General features: G+C 39.4%; 3 protein-coding genes across 3 annotated transcripts; 1 reads left to right on the plus strand and 2 right to left on the minus strand.

Moving 5' to 3' along the window:
- Window positions 1-765: 765 nt before the first annotated feature.
- On the minus strand, window positions 766-4,101 carry LOC147168868 (uncharacterized). Its single transcript, XM_086085056.1, has 6 exons — window positions 4,048-4,101; window positions 3,625-3,975; window positions 3,222-3,551; window positions 3,017-3,142; window positions 1,877-1,920; window positions 766-1,801 (listed from the first exon to the last, which is right to left on the minus strand). The coding sequence occupies exons 1-6, from the start codon at window positions 4,088-4,090 to the stop codon at window positions 1,664-1,666; spliced, it is 1,032 nt and encodes a 343-aa protein (XP_085941182.1). The 5' UTR covers window positions 4,091-4,101; the 3' UTR covers window positions 766-1,663.
- A 780-nt stretch (window positions 4,102-4,881) lies between these two features.
- LOC147168869 (uncharacterized) lies at window positions 4,882-7,471 on the minus strand. The gene is made up of 6 exons (XM_086085573.1): window positions 7,429-7,471; window positions 7,005-7,355; window positions 6,602-6,931; window positions 6,397-6,522; window positions 5,258-5,301; window positions 4,882-5,182 (listed from the first exon to the last, which is right to left on the minus strand). Exons 1-6 carry the CDS (start codon window positions 7,469-7,471, stop codon window positions 5,045-5,047), a joined length of 1,032 nt encoding a protein of 343 aa, XP_085941699.1. The 3' UTR covers window positions 4,882-5,044.
- A 4,069-nt stretch (window positions 7,472-11,540) lies between these two features.
- On the plus strand, window positions 11,541-21,134 carry LOC147168870 (integrin alpha-6-like). Its single transcript, XM_086085575.1, has 25 exons — window positions 11,541-11,698; window positions 11,823-11,944; window positions 12,021-12,100; window positions 13,041-13,311; window positions 13,465-13,584; window positions 13,653-13,866; window positions 13,945-14,141; window positions 14,424-14,512; window positions 14,591-14,718; window positions 14,856-14,945; window positions 15,012-15,076; window positions 15,272-15,417; window positions 15,827-15,973; window positions 16,049-16,170; window positions 16,410-16,566; window positions 17,920-18,003; window positions 18,200-18,279; window positions 18,364-18,438; window positions 19,158-19,260; window positions 19,358-19,531; window positions 19,594-19,707; window positions 19,815-19,925; window positions 20,007-20,111; window positions 20,254-20,379; window positions 21,084-21,134. The coding sequence occupies exons 1-25, from the start codon at window positions 11,541-11,543 to the stop codon at window positions 21,132-21,134; spliced, it is 3,129 nt and encodes a 1,042-aa protein (XP_085941701.1).
- The last annotated feature ends 94 nt before the right edge of the window (window positions 21,135-21,228 follow it).

Consider the following 21,228-nt stretch of genomic DNA (forward strand, 5'->3'; position numbering starts at 1 on the left):
GAAAAACACATACTGCATCTTTAACTCACTCACTTGCAGCCAATTTCACTGAAGCAACCCCCTTCGCTCCTGGCTGTTTTACTGGATTTGGACTGATTTTGCAAGGCTCACAGAATATTCTGTTCTATTGCTATAAAGACATGGAGTCTCTTCTTTCATCAGGAAAAAAAAAAGTTTCTTCATTATTCACAAATCTGTTTAAAACAGTGGCCGAAAGAGCTTTTTGCAACATGGCCTTAGTTGATCTCTTATACTGTGCTGCCACCTGCTGGCCGTTTTTGTAATAACTACCGTTGCTTCAAGCATTTCTCTTCAGTTCAGAGGCTGCCTCAAAGCCTTCTTTATGCTCTAGCATTTTTTATTTTTTATTTTTAAACGTATAAATACATCTTTGGGAGCATGGTGATATTTTAAATAGAACGTATTTCTATGTTTTGGGGGGCAAATTAGTTCATCAGCTTCGCACTTAAGGACTTAAAATGTTGCATTAATTCATCTCCAAAATAGCAAATTCCACATATTTGCTCTGCCCATCTCACAAAGGAATTCTCAAAAGTTCATGCTTCTGTTTTCTATTGTAGGTTTCCCAACTGACCAAGAGGTAGGGTACACCATGGACTGGTCGCCAGTCAATCACAGCCCCCCCCCCCCAAAAAAAACCAAAATGTAATAATATATAGTTTACTCCCAAAATGTTACGTTTCCAATGAATGTGATCAAACACACTGACACAAACACATTCAAGTCACGTTTATTTATACAGCCCTTAATCAAGCAAGAGTCTCAAACATTCAGGCCTCTAAATACACACACACACACTTGTGCATCAAGCCAAATAACCAAAATGGCTGCATGTTTCAGACCCACCCACACTCTTGTTGACTCGCTTGCACAGGCCACCAGTTGAGGCCTCCGCCACAGTTCCTGCGCGGAAAGTTGAACCCTTCTTGTGGTTGACGTTTGAAAGAAAACGAAAGTGTGACTTCAGTAGATTTCTTCCTGTCCGTCCACACGATTGTTCAAGTTGAAGGCGACGGCGTCACTTTAACTTAGTTTAACTTTTAGTTTTTAGTAAATTTTTAATTTTACTTATTGCATTTTAGTATTTGATTAAAAAAAATTTAATAGTTGTTTTTACTAGATTTGATGTAATAGTGTGCGGATCTCAACGCGCAGCACTTTGAAAACGTTTGTTTATAGAAATCAAGTGGATTGGATTGACTTCGACCCAAGCGGGATAAGCATCGTGAGATCGGAACAACACTACATATTCATTGCAAGTCGTATTTATTGTTTGCGCTGCATACATTTTGAAAATAAGCTTTGAAATAAAGCAAAATATTTTTAGTTTTCAGGTTCAAGCATAAGCGCATGAAGAAGCTTCACTCATTAAAAATGCAAATACAACCTTAACATGTTTAAATTATTTCTAATGAAGAAAATTGATCACTGCAATATTTTTTAACGAGTGTTAAAAAATAAATAGCTTCTTCTTTTTTTTTTTCATCAGATCTAAGTAAACATTTTTGGAAAATGTATCAACTTTTCTGGTTGACTGAGAGAAATCACAAAGTTAGTTTAGTTCATGAAAATACCAAATACGGTTCCTTGCACTGTAAAGTCCTGCAGAATTTTGAAATCAGAATCTCTCAAACGTTGACAATTATTTCGCTTGGTTCCGAAGACAGATGTCGCTATATGTGCTAAATTCCTCTGCAACGCTCGCATTGATGTGGTTGGCTTTGCCGCTTTTTCTGGCGACGATTTTCGGCACGGAATAAACCAAAAAGTCCTCCCCGCTCTGAGAAAACAAGTCACGTGCGTCACGACAAGAAAGTGAAAAGCTAGTAAACGTGCGGAGAATTTTTCAACTGACCTGCCGCGCACGACTCGATGTTTCTTCATGGCTTTGCCGGCAAGCTGAACAATGGAGGAAGAAAATGCAACAAGCGGTCATAGGTTGGACAAGGTTTGAAAAATTCAACGTTTGAAAAATTCAACGTTTGAAAAATTCAACGTTTGAAAAACGTGTATACTTTTATATGGGGACGAGCAGAACAATAAAACAAACATAATAAACCTGCTTTGGGCCATATTATCACATACATGTGAAATTCCTGCAAGAATAAAGTTTTTTTTAATTTGAACAAAAAGTTTATTATTATAGGAATAAAGTCCGATGTTCTTTTTAAAACAAAATGCAAATTTTTCCATAAATAGAGTCCCATAATTTTTTCTTGCCTTGAGTAAAAAGATTTAATAATTAGACTGGAATAAAGTTTTGTTTTTAAAATTGACTATTTAAAATTGGATGTTTTCCCCTTATTTAAGTTTGACTTCAATGTCATATTATTACTATTACTGTACCGATACCTAAGTTGTTGTTTTTTTTCTCAACATGAAAAAGCTGCCCTTTCATTGGTTCAGAGCATTCAAGGGCTAAAATGATATCTTAGCTCGGCATGCAGTGAACATGTCACACATCAGCGAATGTCGTGCATGAGCAAGACACAAGATGCTGCATCCAAAGTCCTATTTTAGCGTCAGAAATAATGGTATCGGTTTGTTACTTGTTAGCACTCACCGATGCCGATACCACTGTTTTAAAGCAGTATCGGGGCCTCTGCCGATACCTGTATCGGTATCGGAACGACACAAATTTTAACTCAATTTTATAAATTATTAGGAAATTAATTAATATCAATGATTAAAAGATGCAGCCATGTTTCTATTCGTTTAACATTTTTTCCACTTTTAATTAGCAAGAGTATGAAAACGTGGACAAAAATATTTTATTGTACCTTTAGAACAGATATTTAAAAAAATTATTGTATCGCCTGACACCCCTAAATATAATATTTTTCATTCCTACATTATTTAAAGAATAAGGATAGACGTGGTTGTCTCATTGCCGTTAGAAATCTAAGGAGCTGATTGTGAAGGATTTCTGCCCGTACCCCAAAAATGTGCAAACCACTGGTTTAAAAAATTGCTTCTAATTAATCATCTCTCTTACCTTTGCAGCAAAACCAACTTTTTGTCATGCTCTTTTTGACGAAGAAGGCTAAAAGGATTAAGTTTAAGGCCAAAGCAGCAGCCAAGAAAGAGATAGCAAGTCGGTGTGAATCACAACTGATGGCATCTGGATGACACGAGAAAAATAATCCTCATTTACACATTCAAGTTTTGAAATTGATCGCGCAGAAAGATGAAATAGTCACCTATTGTTACGTGTCCCATAAACATCTCTCCGCATGTGGCCACAGCACAAGAATACGTTCCGGCAACGGAGACGCTGTCGTCGGTTGAGAAAGCGCGAACGCATTTCTGCATGGAAGCGTTTTGGACATTTTTGCCGTCTTCCCGAGCGTAAATGAAGCTGGGAGGTGCGTCGTCTCTTTCAGATCTGAACCAGTAAACTTTGTGTATATCTGTACACGTTTTATTCCAAAGGGGGGAGAGGACGGAGCACCGTAAGCTCACGGACGGCCCTGGTGGGCTCTCATCAGACCGCAAGTTTTGAGTGGCAGCTGCTGAGTTCATGTCATTATCTGTGAACACAAATGTGAGAATCGCAACGTTAGAATTTCTTCTAAAATCTTCTTCCTTGTTATATTTCTTTACCTTTGACCTGAAGAAATGTTCCACTCAAAAACGTGAATTCATACAGACTCACGCGAAAGCAGTAGTAGACGGCCATGTCACTTTTCTGTACTTGACTAATTTGAAGGACAAACATCTCTCCCTCCTTTTTGGCAGTGATGCGATGTCTGCTGTCAAATGCCCCATTTTTAATTAAGGTGTAACCCTTGAGAGTTAATGTTCCAAATAAATATTCAGGAAAGGTTCCAGAAACAAGTCGGATCCATAGAAGAGGTTCTTGGCCAAGCGGTTTTTGTCCAAAGGGACATTCCAGAGAGACACTTTGTCCAACTGCAATCGTCTTTGTCGTAAAGTTGAGACCGTGGACGCTTCCTGAGCAGAAAAAACAAAAACAAAATAGAGACGTATGCACATGACGCCATTGTCTTTTGAGCATGGACTTGCCTCCGAACAGGATCAGCAGCAGCAGACGAAGCGCCGTCCGCATTTTGTCGTGGATTCAGCAAGTGAATAATCCGTCCAGGCAGCATCAAACTTTTCTTGACTTGAATCGAATCACAGCGAAGGGGAGGGGACAATTTCACAGACTTCTCATTGGCCGTTTCCTGTGTCGGCCCAGCCCAGTGGAAATATGTCCACTAAAACTTTCCAGTGTGCTTGCATTATGTACTAAGAGTGAATCGTCTCCAAGAACTTGAGGTCATTACAAACAAAATGAATTCTTTCTATTCACTCAGCAGTATTTCTCTGCTAAATGAAATCCATCACCACTTAATAATCAATGAAAAACTCGTGCTGAGTTGGGTGTTGCCATGTTACAGTTTGGGGATACAATTTAGTTTAACTTTTAGTTTTTAGTTAATTTTTTATTTTACTTATTGCATTTTAGTATTTGATTAACTTTTTTTTAATAGTTGTTTTTACTAGATTTGATGTAATAGTGTGCGGATCTCAACGCGCAGCACTTTGAAAACGTTTGTTTATAGAAATCAAGTGGATTGGATTTACTTCGACCCAAGCGGGATAAGCATCGTGAGATCGGAACAACACTACATATTCATTGCAAGTCGTATTTATTGTTTGCGCTGCATACATTTTGAAAATAAGCTTTGAAATAAAGCAAAATATTTTTAGTTTTCAGGTTCAAGCATAAGCGCATGAAGAAGCTTCACTCGTTAAAAATGCAAATACAACCTTAACATGTTTAAATTATTTCTAATGAAGAAAATTGATCACTGCAATATTTTTTAACGAGTGTTAAAAAATAGCTTCTTTTTTTTTTCATCAGATCTAAGTAAACATTTTTGGAAAATGTATCAACTTTTCTGGTTGACTGAGAGAAATCACAAAGTTAGTTTAGTTCATGAAAATACCAAATACGGTTCCTTGCACTGTAAAGTCCTGCAGAATTTTGAAATCAGAATCTCTCAAACGTTGACAATTATTTCGCTTGGTTCCGAAGACAGATGTCGCTATATGTGCTAAATTCCTCTGCAACGCTCGCATTGATGTGGTTGGCTTTGCCGCTTTTTCTGGCGACGATTTTCGGCACGGAATAAACCAAAAAGTCCTCCCCGCTCTGAGAAAACAAGTCACGTGCGTCACGACAAGAAAGTGAAAAGCTAGTAAACGTGCGGAGAATTTTTCAACTGACCTGCCGCGCACGACTCGATGTTTCTTCATGGCTTTGCCGGCAAGCTGAACAATGGAGGAAGAAAATGCAACAAGCGGTCATAGGTTGGACAAGGTTTGAAAAATTCAACGTTTGAAAAATTCAACGTTTGAAAAATTCAACGTTTGAAAAACGTGTATACTTTTATATGGGGACGAGCAGAACAATAAAACAAACATAATAAACCTGCTTTGGGCCATATTATCACATACATGTGAAATTCCTGCAAGAATAAAGTTTTTTTTAATTTGAACAAAAAGTTTATTATTATAGGAATAAAGTCCGATGTTCTTTTTAAAACAAAATGCAAATTTTTCCATAAATAGAGTCCCATAATTTTTTCTTGCCTTGAGTAAAAAGATTTAATAATTAGACTGGAATAAAGTTTTGTTTTTAAAATGGACTATTTAAAATTGGATGTTTTCCCCTTGTTTAAGTTTGACTTCAATGTCATATTATTACTATTACTGTACCGATACCTAAGTTGTTGTTTTTTTCTCAACATGAAAAAGCTGCCCTGCCATTGGTTCAGAGCATTCAATGGCTAAAAGGATATCTTAGCTCGGCATGCAGTGAACATGTCACACATCAGCGAATGTCGTGCATGAGCAAGACACAAGATGCTGCATCCAAAGTCCTATTTTAGCGTCAGAAATAATGGTATCGGTTTGTTACTTGTTAGCACTCACCGATGCCGATACCACTGTTTTAAAGCAGTATCGGGGCCTCTGCCGATACCTGTATCGGTATCGGAACGACACAAATTTTAACTCAATTTTATAAATTATTAGGAAATTAATTAATATCAATGATTAAAAGATGCAGCCATGTTTCTATTCGTTTAACATTTTTTCCACTTTTAATTAGCAAGAGTATGAAAACGTGGACAAAAATATTTTATTGTACCTTTAGAACAGATATTTAAAAAAATTATCGTATCGCCTGACACCCCTAAATATAATATTTTTCATTCCTACATTATTTAAAGAATAAGGATAGACGTGGTTGTCTCATTGCCGTTAGAAATCTAAGGAGCTGATTGTGAAGGATTTCTGCCCGTACCCCAAAAATGTGCAAACCACTGGTTTAAAAAATTGCTTCTAATTAATCATCTCTCTTACCTTTGCAGCAAAACCGACTTTCTGTCAGGCTCTTTTTGACGAAGAAGGCTAAAAGGATTAAGTTTAAGGCCAAAGCAGCAGCCAAGAAAGAGATAGCAAGTCGGTGTGAATCACAACTGATGGTATCTGGATGACACGAGAAAAATAATCCTCATTTACACATTCAAGTTTTGAAATTGATCGCGCAGAAAGATGAAATAGTCACCTATTGTTACGTGTCCCATAAACATCTCTCCGCATGTGGCCACAGCACAAGAATACGTTCCGGCAACGGAGACGCTGTCGTCGGTTGAGAAAGCGCGAACGCATTTCTGCATGGAAGCGTTTTGGACATTTTTGCCGTCTTCCCGAACGTAATTGAATCTGGGAGGTGCGTCGTCTCTTTCAGATCTGAACCAGTAAACTTTGTGTGCATCTGTACACGTTTTATTCCAAAGGGGGGAGAGGACGGAGCACCGTAAGCTCACGGACGGGCCTGGTGGGCTCTCATCAGACCGCAAGTTTTGAGTGGCAGCTGCTGAGTTCATGTCATTATCTGTGAACACAAATGTGAGAATCGCAACGTTAGAATTTCTTCTAAAATCTTCTTCCTTGTTATATTTCTTTACCTTTGACCTGAAGAAATGTTCCACTCAAAAACGTGACTTCAGACAGACTCTCGCTAAAGCAGTAGTAGACGGCCATGTCACTTTTCTGTACTTGACTAATTTGAAGGACAAACATCTCTCCCTCCTTTTTGGCAGTGATGCGATGTCTGCTGTCAAATGTCCCATTTTTAATTAAGGTGTAACCCTTGAGAGTTAATGTTCCAAATAAATATTCAGGAAAGGTTCCAGAAACAAGTCGGATCCATAGAAGAGGTTCTCGGCCAAGCGGTTTTTGTCCAAAGGGACATTCCAGAGAGACATTTTGTCCAACTGCAATCGTCTTTGTCGTAAAGTAGAGACCGTGGACGCTTCCTGAGCAGAAAAAAACAAAAACAAAATAGAGACGTATGCACATGACGCCATTGTCTTTTGAGCATGGACTTGCCTCCGAACAGGATCAGCAGCAGCAGACGAAGCGCCGTCCGCATTTTGTCGTGGATTCAGCAAGTGAATAATCCGTCCAGGCAGCATCAAACTTTTCTTGACTTGAATCGAATCACAGCGAAGGGGAGGGGACAATTTCACAGACTTCTCATTGGCCGTTTCCTGTGTCGGCCCAGCCCAGTGGAAATATGTCCACTAAAACTTTCCAGTGTGCTTGCATTATGTACTAAGAGTGAATCGTCTCCAAGAACTTGAGGTCATTACAAACAAAATGAATTATTTCTATTCACTCAGCAGTATTTCTCAGCTAAATGAAATCCATCACCACTTAATAATCAATGAAAAACTCGTGCTGAGTTGGGTGTTGCCACGTTACAGTTTGGGGATACAATTTACCTGCTGTAAAAATAGCAGCTAAACTTCCTGTCACTTAGCTAATTATATCCCAAAATAATGTATTCCATAAACTGATTTCTACAATGAATCCGAGGGTTGTCATATTTATGAATGAAATACGATGACATCCACCACACATGGAGATCAGAATCTGTCTTTCTGCACCTTGATCAAATCCACTCAAATCACGTTGCACTGCCTGCGCCACAACTTAGACCTGTTTTCAGCCGGTTTATTTTCTGCCATCAAATTCATTGGGTGGAGAATTCACATCCAGGAAGTCAAAACCCTGCCACAGATCGGCTTTAGCCACAGGTGCTTCTATTCAACCGGCAGGTAACGTCAGGTTGCTGACCAATGCTGCAGTCATTCATTTTTGGCACATTTTCATCATTCTCATTGTTTATTTGTTTACTTTCTTTATCTCTTTGTAATCTATAATTAGCACTAAAGAGTAGGGCTGTGCAATTCATTGAAATTCAATTAATCAATTTCAATTGTTATATTCCACAATTACAAAATCAGCATAATCATGAAAGAAAGAAAAAGATGAACACATTTTTGAGTTTATTAAATTTCTACTTTTGCACCTTTTTTAACTAATTTTATAAATTTTGGTTCATCCAAAAGGAATTTATAGTGTTTCAAAGAATTGTATTTGTCTTAATAATTTTATTTATTTAATTTATTTATTTTAATTTTTGCCAACATAAATAAATAAGTAGATATTATTATAAATACATATTATTATAAATTCTGTTTGGTCCAAAAGGAACTTACATAATGATAGTGTTTCTATTTTTTTTAATTGGTCTTAATATTTTTTAAATGTGTAAACATTTGCCTTTTTTGTACCAAAAAATAAATGCTTGTGCTACTGCACAGTGCACAACCTGCAGTCCAACTTCAAGTTTTTGCATATATATATATATATATATATATATTTTTTTTTTTTTTTTTTAATATATATATATATATATATATATATATATATATATATAGATAGATAGATAGATAGATAGATAGATAGATAGATAGATAGATTATTATTATTATTATTATTATTATTATTATTATTATTATTATTATAAATTCTGTGTGGTCCAAAAGGAACTTACATATTTTTTTTTATGGTCTTAATATTTTTAAATGTTTAAACATGTTCTTTTTTTGTACCAAAAAATAAATAATCAGTTGAATGATCATGATTTCAAATGTTGCCCAAAATAATCTTGATTATTATTTTTCCCATAATCGAGCAGCCCTGCTAAAGGGGCTTTATAGGGTATTGTTAAAAAGTGACTTGCCAGTATAGGCGCCGGTGTTATCGAAAAGGTGACAACTCACATATAAAGTGATGGTGAGAAGGAGAAGAAGTGTGAAGTCGTGTGTGTATGACTGTTTCTGATGCCACACACGCACTTCCTGACTAGCCTTCGGTGCAAAAATGTCACAGCGTGGTCTGGTTGCATCGTCAAACACAACATGTTGTTGTTTTGTTCTCACTTCAACTGAAAAGCTCTCTCTTCAAGTAAGTGCTCATGGGAATCCTGCAGCCCGCATATCGACAAGGCCCTGCTTGGGCAAGAACATTTTACGTGTTGATGTGGTTGGAATAATCACAATTACAACGGTCACATATGTTGAGTTACACATAACAATGCCATGAAACTCTGTAAGATAGGTCATACATTTGACATACTTGTTCGATTAGGACAAAAAGAGCCCGATTGACTTCATGTGTGGCCTTGGCTGGTTTTTGACTATTTCATACGTAACCCCCTTTTAGACTTGACTTCACAGCAATGTTCAGATTACATTTTTAAAATGCAATTCCAAATCCTGCGCCCCGAATGCTCCAATTTCTTGTATTGGAAAGGCGCTACGGCGCAATTATCGTACAACTTTTAACAGGAGCCGATGGGCTAAGATTGTTGTGATACCAGATTAGGAATAAAATATGTCGCAAAATCAGACAACATAGATGAACACCAAAAAAAATAATATATATATATATAAAACCTACTAAAAATAGGCGCAGTACATACATTAAAAAAAAAAACATCGTTTTCATTTCTTCTTCTTGGGGATTTATGGTGTGAGGCATTAGCATCCTCTACTGGCCGGCCACCGCATTTACTGTACACAGTATGTGTGATTCTATTTCTGACTATATAGTCCACAAACATGAAGCTCTATTTCAGACACCAAATTTTCATTTATTTTAATAGTGACTAATAAAACCACATGGACATGTTTGAATTAGCTAGTGGATGTTTTGCACCATTTATTTGCACTCGGGGTTAACATTACCTTGTCTGGAGGGTTTCGGAGTGTCCAGAAATTTACAATAACACGACAAGTCACTAGATTTGTTGCTAGTCGGGGTATGTTATTGTTGTTGTCGTCGTTGTAGTCTTTTGAAGGGTCATAAAAGTAGCTAAACATAAGTGGAAACGTGTGATTCTATTTCTGACCAAAGTCCACAAACGTATAGCTGTAAATCAGACATGACATTTTCAAGGGTTGAGTCTAATGTCTTTTGTTTCTCCCCTGCATTACCCTGCCCTCACATTTCCTGTCAATAGCCACCTTGAACGCTTTTCTGAGTAATCTGGCTTCGTGGTTGGTCAAAGGCCCAACCACAAACAACTTCCATTTGTCATGCAGGTGATGCACAGGCTGCTTTGCAAAAGCGTGTGCAGATGCAAATGTCAAAGCATGTAAATATTAAATGGCGCATGGAATTTGTTTGTGGCCTGGGGAGAAGAGGGGGGGGGGGGAAGACATGAATTTTAACTTAAAAATTTGCTACACAGAGCATCCCTCATTCAGGAATAATTTTGGAATTATAACATGCTTCACTTTGGAATTAGCATTTATACATTTATCTGATACACAAGTACATCAAGGTACAAAGTTGGCCTTCTTGGTGAACTCAAAAGTCATACATAATAACAATGTAGTAAAGACAAAAATACTAACGTTTGCTCTTCAGACAGTCAATAAAAAGAGATTATTTTCTTCAAGAACGGCCAATTTGTGGCGGTCGTGGCTCAGGGCGTAGAGACGGTCATTCAGTAACCCCGCTCTCCCGGAGTCGTGTGTCGTTGTGTCCTTGGGCAAGGCACTTTACACACATTGCCTCCAGTGCCACTGACACTGGTGTATGGAAGGTGCGAATGTTTGGCGGTGGTGGGAGGGGCCGTAGGCGCACACTGGCAGCCAAGCTCCCGTCAGCCTGCCCCAGGGCAGCTGTGGCCACTTAAGTAGTTTACCGCCACCAGAGTGTGAATGTGCGAGCGCATGAATAATGTATCCATTCCATTGTAAAGCGTCTTTGAGTGTCTAAAAAAGCGCAATATAAATCCGATGCATCATTATTATTGTTATTATTAATGTATCATCTGTGGTCAAAAACCCGACAATGTGGACACTATCAACTGCACTGCGAGCAGACATTTCCGGGAAAGGTGTGTCTCACGTTTCACTTCCAGCGTATCATAAGTGCGTTGAATATTAACTCCAGTTATCGACTCATAAAGTTGACAACAAGAGCAGCGTTGGTACTGCCAAGAGCAATGGCAGGCCAACACACCTTGTTTGTCCATGCTAACTGTCAACACACACGAGCCCGCCCAAGGCCAAGCCCTTTTTAAATGAGGCTCGTACGCTGCCCTACAGCATGCGTAGATCACGAGACAACGCATTCTAAACATGGAAATGTTTTGGTACGCAGTGTGTCTGTGGAGTGTCAATGTTGCTGCTTTCAACTTGGACACCCAGAGCATCATGGAGAGAACGGGACCTCAGGGGAGCCTCTTTGGGTTTTCTGTTGCTTTCCATCAGCAGATGAGTCCTGCCAAAAAGAACTTGTGAGTGATACTGAGATCTTGATTTGATATCTTCTATTCAGTTCAGTTTAGTTCTCTCTACGGTATGTCTGCATTCAAGTAACATTTAAAATAAACAATAATTTTACAGCGTGTTTGTCCTCAGGTTGTTGGTGGGATCTCCGAAATCCAAACATCCGTACCTGGGGAATGTTACCGGCGTTGTCTATCAATGTGATCTTAGTGTGTCTTCCAAGAATTGTCAGCCCATTGATTTTAACCACGAGGGTCGGTTTGCGTTTCGTATCTATCTGATAGTGAAATAGCTGAAAAACAAACTTTGAACAAATGTCTTTCTTTACAGAGTTCCTTGAGAGCAACGGAATAAACGGCCAATGGATGGGAGTCAGAGTGACAAGCCAAGGTCCTGGTCAAAATGTCATGGTAAGGAAACACACCCGTTCCCACATCGAGACCACGTGTTCCAAGGAACTGCTGTATGTTATCTAGTGCTCTTTGTCCTGGTGGGGACTCCTCAGACAACACAGACACTAAGGACCTTAGGAATGTCGCAAACATTAGTAAGGGAAAGGACTCATGACTTTGCTTTGAGCATCAAGACAACAAGTTAAGCAAGAAACTGTATAATTCTAAATTTGTCCGGATTTTAGTGGTTTACAAGGCTGACTTTTTCCAAGCCAGCACTGACTGGACTCCTACCCAGTGACAGTAAGTCTAGATATGACCGGTCAACTTGTCTATAAATGCCCTACGATTGACGGGTGACAAGTTCAGGGGGTCGTTTGACTTTTGCCCATTATGAACTGCAATAGGCTCCAGCTTCCTCGTTATCATGATCATCATATCAACCGACAAGAAGCATGGAAAATGGATGGAGAGAAGAATTTCTTGTCCCCTTTAACTTAACCTTTAAACTGCGCTGGAGCGGAACCCTTCATTTGGAAAGGGGCCCCTGGAAATATATCTGTCTAGAGGAGTAGGGTTTGGAGATGCTCTTCAACTACCCTCTACCCATCTACCTCAATCTGAAATGATCGGGCAAAACGGCCATCAATTGACTTAGGATCCCGACTGGGGACAGCATGGCTGCCAGTGTGCTCCTACGGCCCCTCCGACCACCACCAAACATTCGCACCTTTCATACACCAGTGTGAGTAGCACTGGAGGCAATGTGTGTGAAGTGCCTTGCCCAAGGGCACAACGACACATGACTTGGGAGGAGCGGGGATCGAACAGCCGACCTTCTGGTTACTAAACGACCCTCTCTACACCCTTAGCCTTGGACGTCTGTGGACCCTAGATTGAGAACCACAGTGCAAGGCTGATACTCCCAGTCCATAATCCCAACATTTTCCTCTTACAGACTTGTGCTCATCGGTACCAGCAGTGGAGCCCAAACCCAGGTCTTTACATGCCTCGCCTGGTTACGGGCCAGTGCTACATTTTAGGGGACGGCCTGCAGGTCGGGACGGAAGAGAGGTCATGGAGAAGGGTGGTTTGCGATGCCGAACACCTCAACAGACGTCAGAAAGACCACGAGTGGTTTGCGTACTGCCAGCAGGGTCACGGTGCATCTTTCGCTAAGGACAACAGATCTGTGGTCTTCGGAGCACCGGGCGCTTATCAGTGGAAAGGTCAAATATAACCATTTGATTACAGTGGAATCTTGAGTTACAACCCAAAAGCTTGTAAGTTGGGGCTCTCGTAAGTCAAGGTACCACTGTGTTCTTACTCTCATTTCGCAACATTTTGCAACTCTATACGCTCTCATGGGATTCTGTCAAAAGGAATTGTGCGGATGGAGCTGCTGGACAACCTGGACATCTTTGGGGAACTTCCTCGAGAGACTGGCAATACTGACCTCTTTAACTCCAAACTTATTCCTCTCCAAAGAAACAGCTACCTCGGTAAGTTTGCCTCCAGATGATCACAAAGAAACCTTCAGGTTCCATTTACAGTTATGTGCTCATCCCAGGATTCTCCACTGACTCCGGAATGACTCTGCTCAAGGGGGGTGAGCTTACCATTGTTTCGGGAGCCCCTAGAGGGGGATACAGCGGTCAGGTGGCCTTTCTTAAGGTGGACCCTTTGGCAAAGAGAAGCTTGACTGTAGAGTTCGTCCTTTCCGGTCCGGGGTTGGCCTCCTCTTTTGGATACGACATTGCCGTGGTGGATCTCAACAATGACGGGTTTGTTTTGGTGCTTCATTGTCCTTAATTAAGAGTTTTGCTGTAGTTAGTTTGAAGCAGTGGCTTTCCTACCACCAGGTGGGAGGACCTTGCTGTGGGAGCACCTGAATTCTTTCTTAAAGATGGTTTGATTGGAGGAGCGGTCTACATCTACATCAACAACAAAGGAGACAAGTGGCTGGAACTGAATCCTATTCAACTCCTTGGACGTAAAGATTCCATGTTTGGACTCGCAGTGGAAAACATCGGCGATGTCAATCAAGATGGATATGGAGGTGGCCATCGTTCCGTTTTACGTCGTAATCCGAATTTATACAAACACAGACGGATTTGCCATTGTAAATATTGAACAGGTTGAAGATTTGCAATTGGAGATGACAAATCAATATTAATACAAACCAAACCACAAGATTATTCCTCAGGATAAGAACCTTTGCTTACATTGATTGGAATTCAGTCCGATATGTGTGTACGCAGATTTAATTGTGATAAAAGTTTGTCTCGTTACCCAGTTCCCTTAATTATATATTTTTGCACCCAAACTTCCTAAATGACAGACATTGCTGTGGGAGCACCATATGACGCTTCTGGCCGAGTATACGTCTACTGTGGCTCATCAAGTGGCATCAACAGAAAGGCAGCACAGGTGAGGTTGAAGTCGCACTTGGCAAAAGAATTGCTGATTTTGAAATACTGTTTTCATGTTGTTCATGTTTAATCACAGGTTCTCTCGCCAGGATCGAAGAAAATCACTTTGTTCGGATATTCTCTGTCGGGTAACTTGGATATTGATGATAACCAATACCCTGATCTGGCAGTTGGATCACTCTCAGATGCAGTCTTTGTTTACAGGTGACAGTTTGGTTTCAAATGTGTATTATAATTGTTTTTAAATAATCGAATGTCCACATCCTCAGTGTTGTGATTGCGAAGCACTCCGCTGTTTTGTCATTTTACATTCTTATGACCTGACTTCAAACATTTTTCAGAGCTCGGCCTGTGGTCAGTGTCAGCAGCACTCTCGCAATAACACCAAATGTAATAGACGTCACAAAGCAGCAGTGCAATCAACGCACATGGTAAAGATATCCAGAAACCAAACGTTACTTTAACATTTTTGGAGTTGATGTCATGTTCTCCATCAGTTATTTTGCAGTACAGGCATGTTTTACCTACTTGGCACATCCAGCATCATTCAACCCCAAACTGAGTGAGTTCTCCGCTGGAGCAGTTTTAAATGATATGACACTGTTAGTCTAAAATAACTTTTTACATTTTCTGAACATGTACTCTTTTTACACATTTGCAGCAATTTCTGCAGAGAGAGAGAGTGTGTGTGTGTGTGTGTGGGAGAGAGAGAGAAAGAATAAGAGTAACAGTTGCCTGTTCAATTGTTTCTCCGCAGCAATCAGTTTCTCAATGGAGGCTGATTCAGCGAGGAGGAATTCCAGACTTCCGTCTCGAGTGGACTTTCTTGGTTCGTCTCAGGGGACGTTGGAGCTGCCTGGCCAAGGGAGCAAAATCTGTGCTAAGACCAAGCTCCGACTTCTGGTACGGTTCCACGACGGTCTTGTGGGGTTGGCAACTTTGTTACTACTTTTCATTTTTAACTACTCTCCTGTCTCTGTACTCATAGTCTATAGTCTATATCCCTTTGTGGACTGGACTGGTGGCCAGTTTTAGGACTTACGACTTGCTTGGCTAAAACTGACGAAATACTTGACTTTGACTTGGACTTCTTGCAATTTCAAGATAATGTGACAATCTGTTTTGTTTGTTAGACCTTTTGTGTAGTGTACAAACTAGGAAATGCTAATGAACTAGGAAATGCTAATGCTACGAGGTGCCAGCTCTACTTACTGTTCTGATTGACCAGTTTTCTGATAAGGGGCTAGTGCTTTTCTCAGACGCATCCATTGTGAAGTCCTGGTTGCCATGAGGCAAAACTCTCTGGTTACAGCGGGACACTACAGACAGGTTGAGCAACATCCCGGTCTCTGTCACTCTGTCCCTGCCAAACTCCAGTCCAACGGCGAGGACAAACGTTGGACTGCCTGACGTCACTCCCGTGCTTGACCGCTACCAGGAAAAAAGCCTGGCGTCAGAGGTACAAACATCTTTGTGAGAACCCCAAGAGAGGTTTCATGATGCTTGAGGACTATTTGCTGTTTGGTTGTCCTAGATCACCTTCATCAACGAGGGCTGCGGCAGTGACAACGTTTGCCACAGTAATCTGGAGCTCCAGTACAAGTTCTGTGCCAGGAAAACCCAAAACCAGCGAGATGTTTTCCAATCACTGGTCAGGTGAGGAGATGATGGTACCAGAAAAGCGGAGCTGCCGCAAGGCATAAGCAGCATGCATCTGCTTTGGGCCCCGCAACCCCAAGGAGGCTCTCAAAAATTATTTACAATCTCAAATTAGAGGGTTTTCAAGAACTACTTGAGTGATTAGCATTATCAAAGTCATGATGTCATGAATGATTTTGCTTCCAGAAAAGGCAGGATGCGCTGGTGGTAAGCAATGTCCTTTTGTTTCACTTTAGAGAGGACGGTGTGGCAGTCATCACTCCCTCCGGCGAGGATGTGGCCTTGGAGATCACCGTCAGCAACACGGACGGGGAGGACGCACACCAGAGTCACGTGGTCGTCGAGCTGCCAGACGTGCTTCGTTATTCCTCTGTTCTTTACTCCTCAACGTCGGTGAGTGAACCAAACATTGCGAGTAATTTGCCATTGAAGGGCTCTCACTTAACACTTACTGTTGTAGCGAGCAGTGACGGGAGTCAGAGGCACAGTGTTAAACCGCAGAGCCAACCGCTTGCGCATTATTGACATCAGCGTTCAATGTCATGAAAAACTTACAACAAACATCCCCCCCCCCCCCCAGAACTCCCCATCGCCCCAACGTTCCATGGGTGAATTGTGTACCCCTCACTACATTGTAGTTAGCTTTTTACCCTTTAAAAAGAACAAGATAGAAAATCAATGCTAATGTTAGCATTTTGGCTTAAGTGTGCATGCTAGCTGTTGTTGAATTATTAACATTGTTTTTCAGTTTCAATTTATATTTTAGCCGTTTTGGATTTAGTTATAGCTGTGTAGCTCAATGAATAGTATTGTCTATTGTATTCTTATCTGTCTCTCTCGTCTGAGAATAGAAGGGCAACAAGTTTCTTTTTTATATTATCTAAAAGGGAGTATAGCCTAGTACCGGTCTCAGTCGGTCGAAGAGAGTCCAAGGACAGGCTGATGTATTATTGTTTAAATCTAATCTGATTTGTATTCATGGGAACTTCTGCCTTTCTGTGCTGAATGGGAGGGGAGAGGAGACTTTTCGTATTCACCCACTTTTCAATAAATAATGATGTGCAGGAGAAGGAGGGACACACAATCTGAACGGAACACGGTTTGAGTGTCTTCATTTTGTGTGATCAGAAGCTTCTGATATAACAATACCTTTGCAAAGGGACTTCTTCACCAGAATCTCACCATTCAATTAATTGAACACGCAAAGAGTACAATACAAATATTGTCTACTTTAACACTGTGTTAGCTGCTACACAAACAGGTCGACAACAAGCAAACTGAGCTGTATCAAAACAAAACTTTGACATTAATGTCTGTTTATGAAAATATGAGTAACATGCTAGCGTTTATATCAGTGCCACACTCACAAAGTGACACGGCTGCAAATGTGACAATTGCACTTAGCTTGATTATGTAAAATCTGCTGTAGTCATGTAGCTCTTTTTTTTTTTATCTTCCTCTAGATAGCTGAAAAGGTTCTAATAACAGCATAAATGTTGAGAAGGACAACTTTAGGACATAATTATTTCTGTGCAACATTTATCTGTGACCAAACAAAATGTTTTAATAACAACAAGGAAGACATCAGCAAAATCATATTTAAAAAATGTTAAACTTACTTGGTCGTCAAAAGGGAGGGCAAAGGGAAGAATTTTCGTTTGTTTTGAAAATGTTGACTTGAAGCAACCGGCATGTCGAGGCTACGATTTGGAACATACATAAAGTACATGACTTTTGTTTTTCCAGGAGACACAGGTGACGTGTTCGGGTAACGACAAAGGAACGGCGATAGATTGTGTGCTGGGAAACCCTCTTCAAAGAGATGCTCAAGTGAGTGTTTCATTTACGGCGATAATTCTCAGAATTGTGCTACGTTGGCTACCTCTCACTGAATTGAATATTGAAAATCCAACCCTTGAGGAGGTCAAGTTCATTTTAAACACCCACTTTTGTTACCAAATATGGATCTCTTGCAACTTCCATAATCCATCTAATTCATGTATTTCTCGTTCTGTTTTCTTTTCAGGTTACATTTTACGTCATGCTCACCACAACTGGCATCTCACTGAGCACAAAATCTGTCAACGTCACACTGCAACTTCAGACGTAAGTCAAGTATTTGTGTGGCTCGCTTTGCTGTACGTGACTGTGAATAATGTGGTCATTACATTTTACATCCTTGTGATATAGGTCAAGTGTGCAGACCTTAGAATCAGTCGAAGCTACAGCCAAAGTGGTTTTTGAACTGGGGCTACAAACTTTTGGGTAATCTATAATCAGTACAAAACATCTCTTCCCTATGAAATGAATGGAAATGCAATTAATCTGTTCCACTCCCCCAAAAACACCAACAAAATGTTTGTAACTAATAGCTAATAACACTCTACAGTATTATACTCTATAAAAACATACATAATTAAATAAAATGTAAAGAAGTTTGTGCGTCATAAGACTGTTCTTTGCAGAGGATAAATAAAACATGGTGGCGGGTATCTTTGTGTGCTCTGTCTGCAAGTGTTGTCGCCACCAGTTGTTTAAAGGCTTATAATGTTTTCATCATTCATGCTAGTTTTATTAGCTCATCAATGCCATTTTGCATTGTGTGTTTTGTTAGCGCTGAGCTGGCAGAGTTTTGTAAAACAAACTTGATGTGGTTTGGTTTATGTTTAGTTTTAACATTAGAACTCCCAGAATGCCTAAAAGCCACTTTTTTCAGTAGATATACTCACTGGAAAACACAATAGGTACACATTCACACATCAATTTAGATCAGACATGATATCATAAAACACACTGTATAGTATAGAATGCTCTTAACATATATATATATATATATATATATATATATATATATATATATATATATATATATATATATATATATATATATATATATATATATATATATATATATATATATATATATATATAATTATTGTTTTTAATTGCTAATTAATGTAATCATTGTATATAATTGTTATCAGGCTCGCCAAGCCCTCTCAAGTGTCACTGAGGAGAAGCTTAACGGGCAAAAGAGTCCTAAAAACTGTGGATGACATTGGAACCCCGATTAAGTTTGAATTTATGGTAAGGTTATCCTTCTGTCTCTTTATTTCATAAATGTAATTATCTTTTTCCATTCTTGCGTCCAGGTCTGAATGATGTTTTCTGTCCTTGCAAACAGATAACAAACCAGGGCCGATCTCTAAAATCCTTCGCCAACGCCTCGCTGGACATCCACTGGCCAAACGAGAACTCCGATGGCAAACGGCTGCTGTACTTGACTCGGGTCACGAGTGAAGGATTACATTTTGGCTCCTGCTCACCTGCTAAACTAATCAATCCTCTGAAACTGAAGGTAATTTTTTGTGCGTTTTCCTACTTGCCTCATGTATGAAATAATACGTTGGATGTTGAAAGGGTCATCGCGGAACCTCCAGGGAAAGACGCGAGGTGGAGTACGAGGGCCAATACGATGCCCTCTCCGCTGCTGGATTCTCGTTTCTTCCATCAAAAAGAAAATACAAAACCCTGGTGAGACTTATCAGTCAAACACTGTGATGCTCACTGAACTGAATTCCCACAACATTTACTGACATGTCACATGATGGCATCATCACAAATAACTTTTTTCTCCTCAGTCCTGCTCCGATGGACTCAAGTGTTCTGAGCTTCGCTGCCCTCTAGTGGGACTGGACAGCACTGCACTGATTGTTCTCCACGCACGGCTTTGGAATTCTACTCTGGCGGAGGTGAATGACTTGCTGTCCATAATCATGTTTCAAATGCTTCGTAGCAGAAAAAAACAACAACCTGTGGTGTTCCCTGTGCAGGATTACAGCTCTTTGAATTACTTGGACATTGTTGTGGATGCTTTTCTCGCCCTCACAAACTCTCCAGAGAACATTGGACTCAAAGAAAAAAGGCCTCATACAAAGGTCAAGATATTTCTTGCATTTACTACTTTCTGTTCAACAACACACTGACATTTAAGGCAATTTATCATTTGATACCTGGGCCTTCTGCGGGACTTACCTGACTTAAAAAAAGTCATTCACGCTCGGGTATTGTTGAGTGCAGGTAAAGGTGACAGTCTTCCTGGAGAAAGAAGACAAATATTTCACTAAAGTGGCCTGGTGGATCATCTTTCTCACAGTTGCCGTAGGCCTGCTGCTCTTGGCTGTCCTCTTCTTCTTCTTATGGAAGGTAACGGGACTGCATGATTACATCCATTTAAAAAATTATAATTATATATATATATATATATATATATATATATATATATATATATATATATATATATATATATATATATATATATATATATATATATATATTTATATATATAATTTATATATATATATATATATATATATATATATATATATATATATATATATATATATATATATATATATATATATATATATATATATAAGAGTATGGTTGTAGCAAACTGGCATACTGATTTGAGTTTTCTGATGTCTACTGGACACTATACAATTAGGTCATAGTACGAGTAGTAGTTTTTCTAATAAATAAATAATAAATAAAGTTAATAATTGAGAAATTGCATCATGTTGAATGGTGAGTGTAAAAAAAATTTTTTTACTTCAAATTTTATTTTAATTTAGCTACAGATTGTCAAACTGCTGTAATAGATTTTTAAATCGATTTTTTTTAATATATATATATATAAATTTCATATATAATAATTATATGCTACTTGTATATTATTAAATGCTTTATATATTATAGTATAGTAAAAAGTATGATTGTGCTGGTCTACCCGATGCTATAAAATCCATGAAGCCGTTTTCACTAATATATATATTTTTTTAACTTGAGTGAATCTAATTGTTGTAATGTGTCAGCGCAGTCACTTATGATGTTTTTCGTTGTCTGTCTAGCGCGGTTGCATGAAGTGCACGACGTGTAAGCTGGAAAAACTAAAAGCCTGAAAGAAGAACGCAGGGTGAGCGTATTGTGTCCAAATCGAACTTCCTATTCTTCGTGGCCGCTGTCGAGCGTATGACAAAGAACTCAACGCACATG

The sequence above is a fragment of the Leptonotus elevatus genome, chromosome 9 (genome assembly GCF_054856555.1).
Source record: "Leptonotus elevatus isolate MCC_2025b chromosome 9, RoL_Lele_1.0, whole genome shotgun sequence".
In the NCBI taxonomy this organism is placed as follows: domain Eukaryota; kingdom Metazoa; phylum Chordata; class Actinopteri; order Syngnathiformes; family Syngnathidae; genus Leptonotus; species Leptonotus elevatus.

Excerpts from the sequence above, each read along its gene's own strand:
- LOC147168868 (XM_086085056.1), bottom strand. The coding sequence starts at position 4,090 with ATGCGGACGGCGCTTCGTCTGCTGCTGCTGATCCTGTTCGGAG. Across the intron at positions 3,143-3,221 it reads TATGGGACACGTAACAATAG|ATGCCATCAGTTGTGATTCA; the intron begins GTGACTATTTCA and ends CGTGTCATCCAG. Across the intron at positions 1,921-3,016 it reads AAGTTGGTTTTGCTGCAAAG|CTTGCCGGCAAAGCCATGAA; the intron begins GTAAGAGAGATG and ends TCCATTGTTCAG.
- LOC147168869 (XM_086085573.1), bottom strand. The coding sequence starts at position 7,471 with ATGCGGACGGCGCTTCGTCTGCTGCTGCTGATCCTGTTCGGAG. Across the intron at positions 6,932-7,004 it reads AACATTTCTTCAGGTCAAAG|ATAATGACATGAACTCAGCA; the intron begins GTAAAGAAATAT and ends TTGTGTTCACAG. Across the intron at positions 6,523-6,601 it reads TATGGGACACGTAACAATAG|ATACCATCAGTTGTGATTCA; the intron begins GTGACTATTTCA and ends CGTGTCATCCAG.
- LOC147168870 (XM_086085575.1), top strand. The coding sequence starts at position 11,541 with ATGGAAATGTTTTGGTACGCAGTGTGTCTGTGGAGTGTCAATGTTGCT. Across the intron at positions 13,867-13,944 it reads GTGGATCTCAACAATGACGG|GTGGGAGGACCTTGCTGTGG; the intron begins GTTTGTTTTGGT and ends TCCTACCACCAG. Across the intron at positions 19,926-20,006 it reads GGAATTCTACTCTGGCGGAG|GATTACAGCTCTTTGAATTA; the intron begins GTGAATGACTTG and ends TTCCCTGTGCAG.